Genomic DNA, 15906 nt, shown 5'->3' with positions numbered 1-15906 from the left:
TCTCTGCACCAGGAGCTCTGTAGAAATCTCCTGTGGGTCGACGGAATCTTCCCCCTGCAACCGCAGGCAACAAAAGACTGCATCACTGGTCCTCTGGGTCCCCTCTCAGCACGACTAGTGTGGTCCCTGGAACTCAGCAACTCTGTCCAAGTTACTCCCACAGTCCAGTGACTCTTCAGTCCAAGTTTGGTGGAGGTAAGTCCTTGCCTCCCCACGCTAGACTGCATTGCTGGGTACCGCATGATTTGCAGCTGCTCCGGCTCCTGTGCACTCTTCCAGGATTTCCTTCGTGCACAGCCAAGCCTGGGTCCTCGACACTCTAACCTGCAGTGCACAACCTTCTGAGTTGTCCTCCGGCGTCGTGGCACTCCCTTTTGTGACTTCGGGCGGACTCCGGTTCACTTTTCTTCTAAGTGTCTGTTCAGGTACTTCTGCGGGTGCTGCCTGCTTCTGTGAGGGCTCTCTGACTTGCTGGGCGCCCCCTCTGTCTCCTCATCCAAGTGTCGACACCCTGGTCCCTCCTGGACCACAGCAGCATCCAAAAACCCTAATCATGACCCTTGCAGCTAGCAAGGCTTGTTTGTGGTCTTTCTGCGTGGGAACACCTCTGCAAGCTTCTTCACGACGTGGGACATCCATCCTCCAAAGGGGAAGTTCCTAGTCCTCTTCTTTCTTGCAGAACTCCAAGCTTCTTCCAACAGGTGGCAGCTTCCTTGCACCTTGAGCTGGCATTTCCTGGGCTCCTGCCCACTCTCGACACTGTCGCGACTATTGGACTTGGTCCCCTTGTCTTACAGGTACTCAGGTCCGGAAATCCACTGTTGTTGCATTGCTGGTGTTTGTTCTTCCTACAGAATCCCCCATCACGACTTCTGTGTTCTCTGGGGGTAGTAGGTGCACTTTACACCTACCTTTCAGGGCCTTGGGGTGGGCTATTTTTCTAACCCTCACTGTTTTCTTACAGTCCCAGCGACCCTCTACAAGCTCACATAGGTTTGGGGTCCATTCGTGGTTCACATTCCACTTTTGGAGTATATGGTTTGTGTTGCCCCTATACCTATGTGCTCCTTCTGCAATCTATTGTAACTTTACATTGCTTGCATTACTTCCTTTTGCTATTATCTGCATAATTTTGGTTTGTGTACATATATCTTGTGTATATAACTTATCCTCATACTGAGGGTACTCACTGATATACTTTGGCATATTGTCATAAAAATAAAGTACCTTTATTTTTAGTAATTCTGTGTATTGTGTTTTCTTATGATATTGTGCATATGACATTAGTGGCATAGTAGGAGCTTTACATGTCTCCTAGTTCAGCCTAAGCTGCTTTGCCATAGCTCCCTTCTATCAGCCTAAGAGCCTAAGCTGCTAGAAACCGCTCTTCTACACTAATAAGGGATCACTGGACCTGGCACAAGGTGTAAGTACCTCTGGTACCCACTACCAGCCTCCTACATTGCCTTAGCTAGCAAAAATTACCAGTTCAGGGTTCTTTCATTCAGGGCAACCAGTGCATCTCAAATGTTCACAAAATGCCTACCAGTGGTCACTGCTCACCTATGCAGACAAAAGGTCCATGTATTCCCTTACCTGGACGACTGGCTTATCAAAACCAACACTCATCACCAGTATCAACAACACACTTAAATGACAATAGATCATCTCCAAAGCTTAGGGTTTACAATCAACATTCCCAAGTCTCATCTGCAACCACTATAGGTTCAACCATATTAAGGGGCAATCCTAAACACACAACTAGGCCTACCCCACTCCTGAAAGAATTCAAAATTTTTAGGCAATTTTGCCCTAGTTTCAGGCAAACCGACAACTCAAAGAGAGAGTGGTCATGCTCCTGCTAAGGGTGATGGCTTCGTGTATTGCCATAGTTCCCCATGCAAGATGACACATGCGTCCCTTACAAGGATGTCTAGCTTGTCAGTGGTGTCAGTCACAGGGTCAGTTGGAAGATCTAGTTTTGATAGACCACTAAACTCACTGTTCTCTGCAATAGTGGAAAATTAGCAACCTTTGGAAGGGGCATCCTTTTCTTGACCCTATTCCCCACATTACTCTCAACAGCTGTATCACAGACAGGATGGGGTGCTCACCTACAAGACCTAAAAGTACAGGGTCTCTTGGATGCCAAGCACCAATCTCCACATCAACTACCTAGAGCTTCATGCTGTTCGCCTATCATTGAAAGCATTCCTACCTCACCTCACTCAGAAGATTTTCCTAGTCCAGACAGCCAATATGACAGCCATGTATTATCTACAAAAACAGGGAGGGCATGGTCTTCACAACAGTCACATCTGTCTCAGACCATCTGGAACTGGGCTCTACATCACAGCATTCACCTGTTGGCGGAATACCCTCTGGGAACAGACAGCCACTTTGCGGATCAGCTCAGCAGGATGAAGCAATACGTCCATGAATGGGAGCTCCACCTACAAGTCCTCCTCCAATACCTTCCAAAGTGGTGGGTTCCATCCTCTTCAAATAGACTTTTTTGCCACAGCAGAAAATGCTAAATGCCCAAACTTCGCCTCCAGATTTCCACACCCACTATACAAGTCCAATGCACTATGGATAATTTGGTCAGGGATATTTGCCTACACTTTTCCGCCTCTCCCTATCTTTCCATTTCTGGTTCTGAAGCTCAGGCAAACTTCTCTTACAATGATCCTGGTATCTCACACTTGGGCTCGTCAGCCTTAGTTCACAACACTTCAAGACCTTTCTTTAGTGCCACATAAGAAGCGTCTCAAGAGGCTGGACCTTCTCACTCAGAACCAAAGCCAAATCAGACACCCTGATCCCAAAACACCCAACCTACAAATTTGGCTCCTTAGGTCATAGAGTTTGGTTACTTTAATTTACCACCAGAATGTATGGACATTGTTAAAGAAGCATGTAAACCCAACACTAGAGCCTATTATGCAGCAAAATAGAAGTCTTTTGTTTTCTACTGCTGCTCAAAACAAATTGACCCTTTCAAAAGCCATGGTGGCAAGACATTGTTTGCTGTCTACTTCACTTAAAAAAGGCAAATTTAGTGTACACTTCCATACAGTTGCATCTCGCTGCAATGGCTGCCTACCTCCAAAAGATTTCTCTGTTCGAAATTCCAGTTATCAAAGCCATTATGGAAGGACACAAATGAGGTATTCCACCAGGGGTTCCACAGCACCTTCATGAAACCATAATACCGTTCTTACCAGACTCAAGGGTCCCTCATTTCAACCTCTAAACTCATGCCATCTTCAGTTTATTTCTTGGTCTTGTTAGTGAGCTCTAGGCTTCAACCTTAGAAGAACAATTTTTAAAAATACAGAGACAAGGTGGTTCTCTGCACCAACCCTAATTCTGTTACGAAATAGCTTTTCATGCATTAGATGTAAAAGAGCACCTATGTTCTACACGGATAGAACTAAAACTTTCAGAAAGTCTAAACAACTTTTTGTCGCCTTTTCATCACCACACAGAGCTAACCCTGTATCCAAATCAGGCATAGCCAGATGGATAGTAAAATGTTTTCAAACTTTCTATGCTAAGGCTAAAAGACCTTTACCTATTTCTCCCAGATCACATTCCACTCGAAGAAAGGGAGCAACCATTGCTTTAGGAACTATTCCCATAGCTGACAAATGTAAGGCAGCCACATGGTCCACACCACACACCTACACAAAACATTACTGTTTGGATTTTATTTTTATTTTATATAATCTCTTTTTGTTTTAAGTTTCTTGATCGTACATCAGACCAAACATAGCACTTAACAAACCAATCATCAACAGTAATAAACCAACGAAGATCAGTGCTACAGTCAATCAGTCAACTAATAAATTACTATTACCCTCACAGTCAAACCACACTCTTTTACCTGACTTCATATATATACTTCTAAGGTTTTTACATTTCTTCTGTTTCCATATGAACATCAATGTGCCCCCATTCTCTTTTATGACCTCTCGTCTGTTGTATCACGCAGTGAGTGACTGTCCCCACCCTCATAGTTAGGTAATAATGTACCCAAGGCTTGTATGGCTTCTTCAGCTTTATCTCTGTCTTAACTCATCTAAGATGACCCTCCTCCGCCACAACCCATTCCATCACGTTCATATTGCAATGCTCTACATTTGGTCCTAGTTGTCCTAGCCACCCTGTGCTTGGCCAACATGAGTGTCAATTGGGTAAATGTATACTCCATTGTTCTCGCTTTATGTGACTGCATATCTCTCAATAGTGCAGCTGTTGGATTTTGGTCTTTATGTATCGAACAAGAGTCCCCTAGATGTTTTATCTTTACCGCCAAGAATGTTTAAACCAGTGGGCAACTAGGTGTATAAAGGTCGCCATACGTTCTTGGCATTGAAGACACCCTTCCAGTTTCAAAAGGTCCATCTTATGAAGTAAAACTGGCGTAATATAGTTACGATGTAAATAATTAAAATAAGGTAATTTAAATCTTGCCTTACTAGACAGCGAATGCACCAGAGAGCACGCCTTATGCCAGCGTGAGTCATCAGTCTGCTCCCCCAGATCCTCTTCCCATGCAGCTTTAGCCCGGAAATGCAGTTTTAGTCTATCAGCAAGCAGAGCCTTTTTCATATGTGTGATCAAATGTTTTGTCCCTCCAAGCTCTCGCCAAGCCTGAAGTAGCAATAATGTCAGACTGGCAGTGAGATAGCCAGGTCAGATCTCTTTAGTTATGTTTACTATAATAATATGTGGGAGAAACTGGTCCTCCCCCAGGGCGAACGTGGCCTGTGCAGGCTCAAAGAATATAATGGTATCAGTTGTGTAAAGGTCTCTGAGTGTATCACAACCCCCTCATCTCTCCAGGCCATTGTATCAACAGCATCAGTCAGTGTACGGAAAGTGGGCAAGTCCCAGAAGTAAAACTCCATAGCAAATGGTGCTGTCCGTAACATGCCCTTTACAGTGCACTCTCATAGGGTTGCCGTAAGTGTGAGGAGATAGGGTACTCTTTCAGAGGCCCTGGTGCCAGAGTGTAACAGCTTCAGTAACGTGAGTGCTCTGCCCCTGTCAGCCAACAATGACTTCTCCCAGTTCTTGAACTCTGTGAGCTAGTGTGCGGCATGTTGTAGTTAAGATACTAGATAATACACTTCCATATTCTGGAAGACAAGACGTACTTCCTGAGTTGGCAGTTGTAGGTGTTCCCGAGCCACCCTGCATCTTTCACCCCACCAAATGAGTGTAATGAGCAATGAATGCAAGCGCTGGAAAGTCACCCTGTGAAGGGTATCAAACAAGTGCTGTAACTTGTAGAGACAGCAGAGTAGAAAAAACACCTTTGCCACTGACGTTCGTCCAGTCGTCGACAGTGGGATAGTGTTCCAGAATTGTATTGAGGCCTTGTGGCCCTCTGTCACTTTATCCATATTATATTGGATAAGTTTCTGCTGAATAGCCGCTATCGTCCCACCCAAATACCAAAATCTATCCTTCTCCCAATGAAGTGGGAGCGGCAGAAGTGCAATTGGGTCCACCTTCAACATCCACCGCCCTCCCGCCCTAGTGGAAAGACCAGGGAGTTATCTGAATTGATTCTGAGACCTGTAGTGTCCCCAAAGGCATCCAGATATTGCAATAGTAAGATGAGCGACTCTATAGGTAATATAAGGTAGAAAAGCGTGTCGTCCGCATATAATGACACCAGGTGTGTTGTACCACCCACCTGGATCCCCTATCTTGCCAGGGCCTGCTCGATTTAGATCCCAAGAGGTTCCAAGACCAACACAAAAAGTAGGGGCGACCGTAGACACCCCTAGCATGTCCCTTTGCCCACAGTCCAAGGGGTTGTGCACAGATTGCCCACCTTCACCTTAGCAGTAGGTTCAGTATACAATAACTGTAACAGTGACAGGGAGTCTCTTGTATCATGCATTACATGCATTAACATGGTGGTGCTCCTGCCTGGTATTAATCCACATGGATCAGCATGTACCAACCATGTAACGACTGTCTGCAAACAGAGTGCTAGCAGTTTACAAAGGATCTTTGTATCGGGATTCATCATTGTGAGGGGTTGGTATAAAGAGGGATCGGAAGGGTCTGAGCCAGGTTTTAATATCATTGTAATACACCCTTCTCTCTTGATGGGGGCTATAATCCTTTTCGAGTTAGCCTCTAGGTATACCTCTAGCAAGCGCTGGCTAATGACCGACGTATAGGCGTGATACAACTCTGTTGCAATGCTGTCACTACCCGGTGATTAAGCCCCCCCACCCCCCCCGGTAGTGCTTTAAGCGCCAGTCTAATTTCTTCAAGTGTGACAGCCTTATCTAAGTCCCACGTCACCTGCTCGCCAACCTGTGGTAAGGTGAGAGTCACTAAAAACTCTGTCACCCTGTTTGAATTCTGTCCGCTGGGCCTGGAATAAACCCTTTCCGAGTGGTCTTTAAGTGTATGCACTATAGCAGATTGCGTACATGCAACAGCCTCCGTAGGGGTCTTAAGGTGCATGATAGGGGGCGCGGTGTCTCTCGACGTAATATCCAGGCAAGTAAACGCCCCAAGCTAGCGCTCTCTCTCTCTCTCTCTCTCTCTCTCTCTCTTTCTCTCTCTCTTTCTCTCTCTTTCTCTCTCTCTCTCTCTCTTCCCCCCCCCCCCCCTCCCTCCCTCCCTCCTGGCAGTATGACTTCAATGTATATCGCTTAAGTCGCTCCCTCAGCGTCAGTACCTGTTGCTGCATAGTGGCTTCTTGATTTCTCCTGACCTTATCTTCAAGTGGTAGCCTCTGATAAGCCACCAGAGTTTCTTCCTCACAGAGGAGTTCAGCCTGTAGGGCTTTGCACACCACGCACGCCAGGCATCAACCACCTTCATTGCCTCTAATTCTGTGATGCAACTTTTTATACCTAACCAGTTTTCTGTAAAGTCATGTTGGAGTGCTTCCGCCTGTGCTTCCCACCCATCGGTACCTTGTAGTATGTGGGTAGAAAATCTCCATGTGTTGGACAACCTTGCACTGGCCCCCAAATTCAAAGGAGCATACCACTGAGGCATGGTCAGACAAATAACGAGAAAGATGTGTCAACTTCATAGTCCCCGGGACCAAGTGTTCCAACAGTCATGTCGGATCCAATCTACTGTATGGGCCGTAAGTCGGTGAATAACGTGTATTGATTCCGCCCAGGGTATACCTCCCTCCATAAATCTCTCAACCCCAGCTGGGCCATCACCTCCTGCAATTGTACTGTCATCCTGGGCTTAGTATTGTGCTGTGGAGGGTGGTGATCCGAGCCCCCATCAGTGACGCAATTAAAGTCTCCTACCCAGAATAATTTGGCATCCCCTGCAGGTGTAACTACATCTCTGATTTTGCCATCAGAAATTTCACCTCTTCCCCCACCGGTCTACCCTGGAGAACCAGGAATTGGCCCTCAACATCAGCCTCCATGTATGTCAAAGCAAACAGGATTCCCGGGGCAAACCACATTAATACCCCACGGGAATAGGAAGAGTAATTAGCATAATATGCTTGACCCTTCCATTTCTTGGCAAGTTTGTGTGCTTCCTGATCAGTGAGATGTGTCTCCTACATACAGGCGATACTCCGTGCCGTTTAAGCAGGGATAGTACTCAGTATCGTTATTGGTAGGATCCCAGTCCCTGGACGACTGTGTGAATGTTTTACCACAACAGCAAGCCAGTGTAGATCTGGCAGTTGCTGCATACCCTTTTTCAAATCACTGCATCACCCACAGGTTATCCACCGCTTCTGAGGAGGACTGCTTTATAGTCTATGCAAAGCATGTGTATCTACTGCCACACATGCCATCAAATATGTTACTTACCTTGTTGGCGTCTGTTCTGTAGATTCACATGCACCCACCCTCCTCCCCAGACACCTGTGACCATTGCAGTTCCTTACATGTACTGTTTACTCTATATATACATTTAGCATGGTCATCACATTACTTGCACATAATTTACACTCCTTTCTCATCCGCCTGCAGGAAAATAATCTAACTATGGAGTTATTGCCCACACACATTATCAACAAGAGGAGGAGTTACTTGACCTCTTGACTCGAAAAACTTCTTTGAAGAAAAACAACTTGCACATTTCCAGACCAAACACTAGATGACAGGAGTATGCAGAACATGTGAATCTACTGCACTGCATGCCACAAACAGATGCTTACATGGTAGGTAACATATTCCTTCCTACACCTGCCTCACTTGCAAAAGAGGACTCCGTTGGATTGGCCCCAAGAGAGCCTTGGCATTTTACTTTCATCTCACCAAAGATCATCGTTTGGATGAGAAGTAGGGCTCCCGGTTTTATGGTATTTGTTTTTAAATATTTATCTGTACTTATCCATATTTATTTTTTGGCCATCTTATTGGTATTTATCCATATTTATTTTGTGTTCCGAGAATAAATGGTCATAAAATTGAAATATTTCCACATTTACTTGCACTCATATGTGGATGTCAGAGCCATTCCACTGACACAGTGCTTTGGAAGGTAGTGCTTTGGTATCCATTTTAAAGGTGAGGAATCTGCAATTAGAAGCATTCTTCAGAATACTAAGTTACTTACCTTTGGTAACGCTCTTTCTGGTGGATACCTTATCAAACCCCAGATTCCTCACCGCCCTCGCTCCTCCCTGCTCTCTGTAATGGTCTCTTTACTCATATCAAAATGTCCCAAATTAGAGACCTGCACAGTAGTACCTCTTTACTGTTGTTGCGCTCTGGACCAGGTCAAGAAAGAAACTGAATTGGACGCTTACAGGTGGCTTATTATATTTGACTCCATTGTCACTTCTGGGATGGAACAAAGCCAACGCAGAGCCGCACTGCCACTTACAGTTACGTGGGAGCAATGCTGTTTAAATCTTTCGGATCCAGTTTGGTCCTTGAGAGTATTCTAAAGTTGAAGAATCTGCGGTTATATAGTGTATCCACAAGAAAGAGCATTACGGAATATGAGTAACTTGTTCATTTATACCAGAGAGCTTGGCTGAGGGTATATTGTTTAGCTAACTGCTGTGTACAATTTGTAATTCATGACTAGGATAATATTTGTCATTGTTTGTGCTAAGCCAAACAATTTCCGAGTTTTCCTTTTCCCAGACATATTTTAGAGCAAGGGTCTCCCAGTTAGCTCTTTCAGTATTGACCGAAAATTCTACTACCACCATACAATCCCAATTTAATGTGGAAAAGGATAACCTTATGAGAACGCTCCTTAGGTAGTCTTCTATGGTAGATAATTGTATTGGTTTACCATATATTTCAAACTCATGAACAATAGTGAAAATGATTAATTACAGTGTAGCTGAAAATAAGTGCCAGTTTTCTCTGCAGAGAGTTCTTAGTTTAGTGTGTTAAGAGAAACCGAATTATATTAAGTTGCCAAGTCACATGGGGGTGGGGAAACAATGGACCAGGAGGTGGGGTGGGTGAAAAAGCACAATAAGCAGCAGGAGGAGGACATGGAATCGGTTAAACAACGGTTAGCAGTAAGAGGGTGGAGGAGAGAGAGAGAGAGAGGGACTCTAATCTTGTGTAAAAATAAAAAAAGAGTACCTGCAGGACTGACAGGAAACTTCCCTTGCTCCATGCTCCGGGACATGGACGCACAGAGAAGACCGAGGAGGAAGCCGAAGCGAGGACTAGGAGTTGACCAGTAAGAAGCACGGAAATGTGACTGCCGTCTGAACCAACCAATGGTAAATAAGGGTACGGAGCAGGCTTTAAGCCCTTTTTGAGCTTTCCTTTGTTTACAAGAGATTTCTCAAGCAAAGGCAGGTGAATCCTAAAAAAACAAAAATAAAGCATCAAAACTTCTCACTTCTCATATGCCAATCAAATGTGCACCCTGATTTAGTGGGCTGCAACAAGAAAATGTTGAGAACTTTTACTAATTTTTGCTTTCTCAGGTTTACTAGGAAAAGTTCCTTTTGAACATAAATGAAGCAAAGAAGATGAACCTACTTCTTCCATTCCAACATAGGAAACATTGACACCACTGCCCAGAATGTGCAAGTTTGTGTTGTGGCAATTGAGGGTAATAACAAATATGTTTCTAGCAGAGATCGTCACCAAGATGGTATCGGAGGCCGTCCAAGGTCCATGCAGGCCATTTTGTAGGCCACATTCTTTTTATTGCTAGAGTTTTCTGTGACTTTCCCACCCATAGGACCTTCCAAGATTACTCTGGCAGTAGAAAAGCTCAGTTAGAACACCAGCAACTGTAAACCGTGAAAAACTAAATTGAGAATCTTAGTCTGGATGTTTAGCTGTTTCAGTGATAAATACTATCTGAAGAGAGCAAGGATTTTAAACTACCCAATGTAAGGCTGAAAGCCGTGATAACCCAAATGGTGCTAGGCAAAAAGTTGGGAATCAGTGCAGAAACAAGGATTCCTTCATATTGTTACCCAGTATTTGGAGTATTCCAACTGCCTGCCAGTACATCGGTCTCCCGCATGTACGAATGCCCACATTACCAGTAAGTCAGTAGGGGAGAGGGCATGAATACGGACCTAAAATCCAGCCATTTTGGAATGAGCCGTTATTCTTCTCATCCACACATCACTATTAAGTATGGTCCAGAGTCCCGAATTTCATACTGGATGGAGTAGTCACAAACAAGCTTTGGGATTTTGTAAGAAGACTGAGAAACACTTCCAGGTTGTTCTTTAGCATTAGAATATCGTTACTAATTAGTGAGTATATTTGGTTATTAATTTGATCATTATGTATGTTTGGTGCTCTTTATTCTGTCTGGAAAAAAAAAATAGTAAACAATGAGTAGTTTTATTTGCTTAAGAGCCCCGCAGTGTTTCAAAATTCTGTATTATTGTGTTTTGCCCCACAGTTTGTTTTGGATGGTGTCATTGTCTTTAAGTTGTAAAGGCTTGATTTAAACTTAAATTGTAACTAAAAAGTTTCTGAATTGTGGATTGCTACATACGAAGATACCAGAGACGGAATTTTCTCCTCCATAGGCATAGCATGATTGAGAAAATTACACTTGGGGTTCTCCTCTGGATTTAGCAGTTTCCCCAACAATCCAATAATTTTTTGTCATCTCTCAACCCTAAATTAGGACCATTGTATCTAATGCACATTTTAAACCCACGGTCCCAGAATCTACGATGTACATATATGTAAATAAGCTGTACAGTGTGTGGTCTAGAGCAGTCTTAATTGCATATTTCTTATTTGCATGTTCACCCTACGGATCACATCTTGTTTTCCATAATCTGGGCTCACCAAGATGCCATGGTCACAACAGCCCGTGTACAGCACCTCAGATTCAGACCTTGCTACAGAAAACATGTTTTTGTGAAATGATTAACTATTCCAAGGGGATAGGACTGCTCTTTTAGTTATTTACCTCAAAAAGCACAATATAAACTAATTAAGAGTCAATGCCGATCTAACAAATTGAAATTTTTAATGTCATTTCAGAACTGGCTTGATCCTGCCAAGGGCATCAAGAGGCAAATTAGAAGTAAGTCCTTCATGTACTTTTTTGGTTTAATGTTAACGTCAATATTTTTATCTCCTCTGATTACGTCAGGATATTGGTATGTGACCAGGAAGGGAAGGGCTACCTTGGTTTAATGCACAGTTTCCAACGTCATTTCCCAATTAGTTGCGCCCCTTTCCACATGCGCAGCTGTTTCCTGGAAATTGTAAAGTTGTACATGTATAGCAGGAAAATGTTTTTTTCTGCAATAATTACTGTGTTAAAGGTGGTCTCCAAAGTAGTTTAAAGTAGTTAATATTTTAGTCCATATTATACAAGGGACAATGGGATTGGTAATATTTTATACAAGTATATGCATATATTTATATTGATCCACAAAGTAATTGATAACCATTCGTCTAAGTAATGTGTTAAATCCCAGCTGACACATGTTTTGATCCTGAATACCTTGGACTTTAAGACTTCACACGTATAGTGTATCATAGTAATGAGGTAGTGCTTCATACCCTTATGGACTGGGGAGGACCCGAAGCACATTTTTTTACAGGTAGCACATGGGGATGTGGATGTAGAGGCGTGTGTGGCTGGCAGAGTGTTGTTTCTGTTGTGATCCTTTGTGAGAAGTGCATTGATTTTGTCTGTGAGTGACCAAAGAGGAACACTTACCTTTTCTTTGGGTGTAATGCGTAGTAGTGTGATGGAGGAGGTGTGAGAGATAGATACCCACATTATTATAATTATGGTTAGAACTAAAACATATAGGCAGCCGCACAGCACCAGCTTAGGTATAAGGCAACAGGGTGGTCTATTAATATAAACTTCAAAAATATCAAGTAATTCCTCTGGCAGCATGTGCAAAGCAGAGAAGCTGGAGCTGGGAACTGATGCCAAAGGGGCAAAAATGGAAGCTGGTGACTTGAGCAATAGCCATGCAGCCTACTGCTGTTCAGCTATATCTCTTGGACGGGAAAAGAAGTGAAAGAGGACTGGAGCTCGGAACCCTGAGACAAAACTGCAGTTTGGTCATGGGTTATAACCTTTACCATGATTTCACCTGCTCCTGCTAGGCTGATTGAGGCAAACATTTTAAGCACGGACTTACCCCCTCCTCCCCACACCACCCACCATAAGACCCTTCTATGTTGCTGAAGGTCCTCAAAAGCAGGGAAGCACTAGTCATTCCATGGCATTACAGAAACAAACGAGACAGGAAGAGGAAGTTCCAAGTAAGTTGCATCCCTGAATGCACGCAAACAAATTGTCTGTCTCCTTGTCACCCTTCTGTCGTGGCCACTCCATGAGAGCCATTTATTTCCTCATAAATCGAGAGACCATTGTGGTTTCTAATTTTACCTGAGGAGGCATTCCTTCCCTTCTAGAATTTCCTCCCAGACAACTTCCACTTGTATTGTCCGTAAAGAATGTCATTTCAAGGTAAAAAAAAAAAAAAAGAGAGAGACAATGTGTTGTCTATTATTTCATCTACAACAGCAGCGTAAGGTGGGCAAAATGAAGATGGTTATATATCCACACAATGGAAAGGGACAAGTTGTAAGCAAAATTAAGTTGATAGGAATATGCGTACTGCAGACCTGCCAACCATTAAATAAATGTCACTGTTTAAGGAGGGGTGGGGTCTCGTGCCAAGAGCTACGTACGATATAGTAATAAAAGAACAATGGTCCTGTAGGGGCAGATTAACTGTTTCAAATACGATTGTTTAGCAACTGTATATGTGGGGTATGAACCCCCTCAAACGCAGTGACATTTGAAGAAAGATATAAAAAATGTTATTTGAAGAACACGCAAGAAACTGTTTGAGATACAGTATTTTCATATATTGAACAATTATAAACCGAGATAATTACATAGAAAAAATGGAGGCTGCTTCATAATTACAAAGTGAGGGTGCTCGTGCAGTGCAGCATGTGAAAGAGTGTGTACTGATTCCATATCCCTGAAGGACTTCCCCTGTACATACGGGATGTAAAAAAAAAAAATATCACCTCAAGCCAGCCTACCTGCAGGAGATTGTTGTACTGAATCTGTATTTTGTGTTCTCAGTCAAGCTCTTTCATTTGTTGCGCTTCACGAGCACCCTCACTTTGCATTTATGGAGCAGCGTCCATCATTTTCTGTGTAAATATCTTGATTTATAATTTTTTCAATACATGAAAATTACTGTTACTCAGTTTATTGTGTGATCTTAATAGAAAAAATGTTTATGTCTTTCCTTAAATGTCTCTGTGCTTGAGGGGATCTTACCCCATATATACTGTTACTAAACTATACAACTGTTTTTGAAACAGTTGTTCTTCCCGTCAGGACCATTGTTCTTTTGATACTGTATGTTACACAGGTCGAGGCTAACTTTGTTACCCCCTTGATGTTTAAAAGAGCTACGTAAGAGACACCCTGCCCTCCACCAAGCCCACAACCCCCTGCCTGCCCCCTCCCAGAAAAAGAAAGGGTTAGTGAAGCTGTCGCTGATGTCTTGGAATGTGTTCACACCCTTTAATGGACATCAATTGCTTACAGCATAAAGGACGAGCTGCAAAAAACCCCACTACATGCAGTGGTTTCCAGCTCACTCTGCCCGCCACTATGTCATTGCGGCTCCACAACAAATGAACATGTGAAGGGAGCCGAAATCGTGTGACACACAATGGCACCATGTGAGTTGACAGGTCTAGCACAGTATGAGGCACAAGGTGGGGCTAATTGAAGTGCATTTATATATTGAAAGCTGTTATGAATTTCAGTAAGGAATCTCTTTGTAGTTTGAATGGCAACCCATTCTGGGTCTTATCCACATCTCTGTTATGATGCACCTGTCTAAGGAAGATGACCCTATATAAGAATCTAACGTCTCAAGTTATAATGTACTTTCACTTGGCAATGCCTCAACACAACACAGGGCCTGATTTATTAACGAGTTTTGTTCTTTCTCGGTCTATGGGAAATTGGGTTCGTACACATGGCTCATGGTATATTACCATAGTGTTTGTGATTATAGCACGATACGTAAGTGTACATAGGATTCGGGCTCGTTCGGGCTATTTAAATCCTCCATTTGAGAAATTGTAGCACTTATAAGTTTGCACCATTGTTATTATTTACAGTTAAAAACGTTTCTTCCAATAACTTGGTTACATGCTTTTTTTGTTCAGTGATTTTTACTTTCTGAATGATAATGAAGTTGAGGGCCGTTGTGTGCCAGAGTTTTTAAATTTGTAACTAAAAAAACGAGAGGAGAATTAATTTCAATATTTGAGTGTGTTAAAGTTATTTGTGTCCTGAATTACAAGTGTAATGTCTGTGTTCTATTCGATTAGGAAAGCTTGTTCGGGTGGATTGCTGAAAGTGCCGAGGTTCACAACGTACTTCATATTGAAAAGACTGTTTAGTGAAATGGCAATTTACAATGGTAGCAGAAGAGAAATACTGCAAGCCATTGCGTTTCGAATACTGGAGCACTATAGGGTAAATAGAATAAAGGAACAGTGAGACCCTGAAAGAAACTGACTAGTATTGAAAGTTTCGCTTATATCTAACGGAACACTCTTAAAGGAAGGACACTGTCTTTCTGCCTCATGCAATATTGCGTTCCTACTGTAAAATAGTATGTATATGTACCAGTACCTTCACAATTTTGTTTCTTCCTGAAATAGCTTAGAGTATAAATGTATTTGGACTCCAGTCAGATAATTGTTCGGTGACCGATTTTATATGTCTGACTGAATGATCACAGAACCCCTTAATGCTGCTGGCTGATTAAATTAAAATTGCTGTTTTTAAAGAAACACGTGGCTGGGCTCAGTTCTAGGTCTCACCATCCATTCCCATTGTCGCTAATGTCCCACGTCTGTTATACACATTGTTTCTTGTCCCGAGACTTTTCTGGGGAGATGACACCCTCTTCTTAAGGTCCAGGTTTTATCACACTTCTAAATCGTTTCCAGTGGCTGCCACTTTGTGTCCATCCCTGGCCGTTAGTATACCTGGTGATGGTGTATGTATAGTATTTGACTGTGTGGTTTCGAATAATGTAAATAGAACCTTGATATTTTGGGGAGTTAGAACGAGGCGGCAACTTTGTGAAAGGGCTTACTCTCTCCCAGTGATTCAGGCATGACGCAGGACAAGATTCATCTAATCCTGTCCAGAATATGTACCAGTAATGTTTGTTGGTTCAAATCGCACTTTCCGATGTGATCCCCTGATGGGGTCTTACTCCACACCTAAAAATCTAGCAATCCCACAGTGTACCAGAGCATTGTTCCAAAAGGCTTAGATCCCTTTTCGTTAAGTCCATATCAGGATGCCTTAAAATGCTGTCTACAGATAATAACTAGGACAGAGCTGAAATGTGTGTAAGAGGAGCCAGTTTTCAGAGCTCTTATTTAGTGTATTCTGACA

The 15906-nt window shown here is 43.0% G+C and overlaps 1 protein-coding gene across 22 annotated transcripts in view; it reads left to right on the top strand.

Moving 5' to 3' along the window:
• Positions 1 to 15906, top strand: part of EPB41L2 (erythrocyte membrane protein band 4.1 like 2) — a 1020488-nt gene that overhangs the window by 522322 nt on the left and 482260 nt on the right. For all 22 annotated transcript variants that reach the window (XM_069234854.1, XM_069234865.1, XM_069234873.1 and 19 more), the window contains one exon: positions 11466 to 11508. In XM_069234854.1, the coding sequence (XP_069090955.1) occupies positions 11466 to 11508 (43 nt within the window). The remainder of the gene's footprint in view (positions 1 to 11465; positions 11509 to 15906) is intronic.

Source organism: Pleurodeles waltl, chromosome 5 (genome assembly GCF_031143425.1).
Source record: "Pleurodeles waltl isolate 20211129_DDA chromosome 5, aPleWal1.hap1.20221129, whole genome shotgun sequence".
Classification (NCBI taxonomy): Eukaryota; Metazoa; Chordata; class Amphibia; order Caudata; family Salamandridae; genus Pleurodeles; species Pleurodeles waltl.
This window is presented reverse-complemented; position numbering and strand designations above follow the sequence as displayed.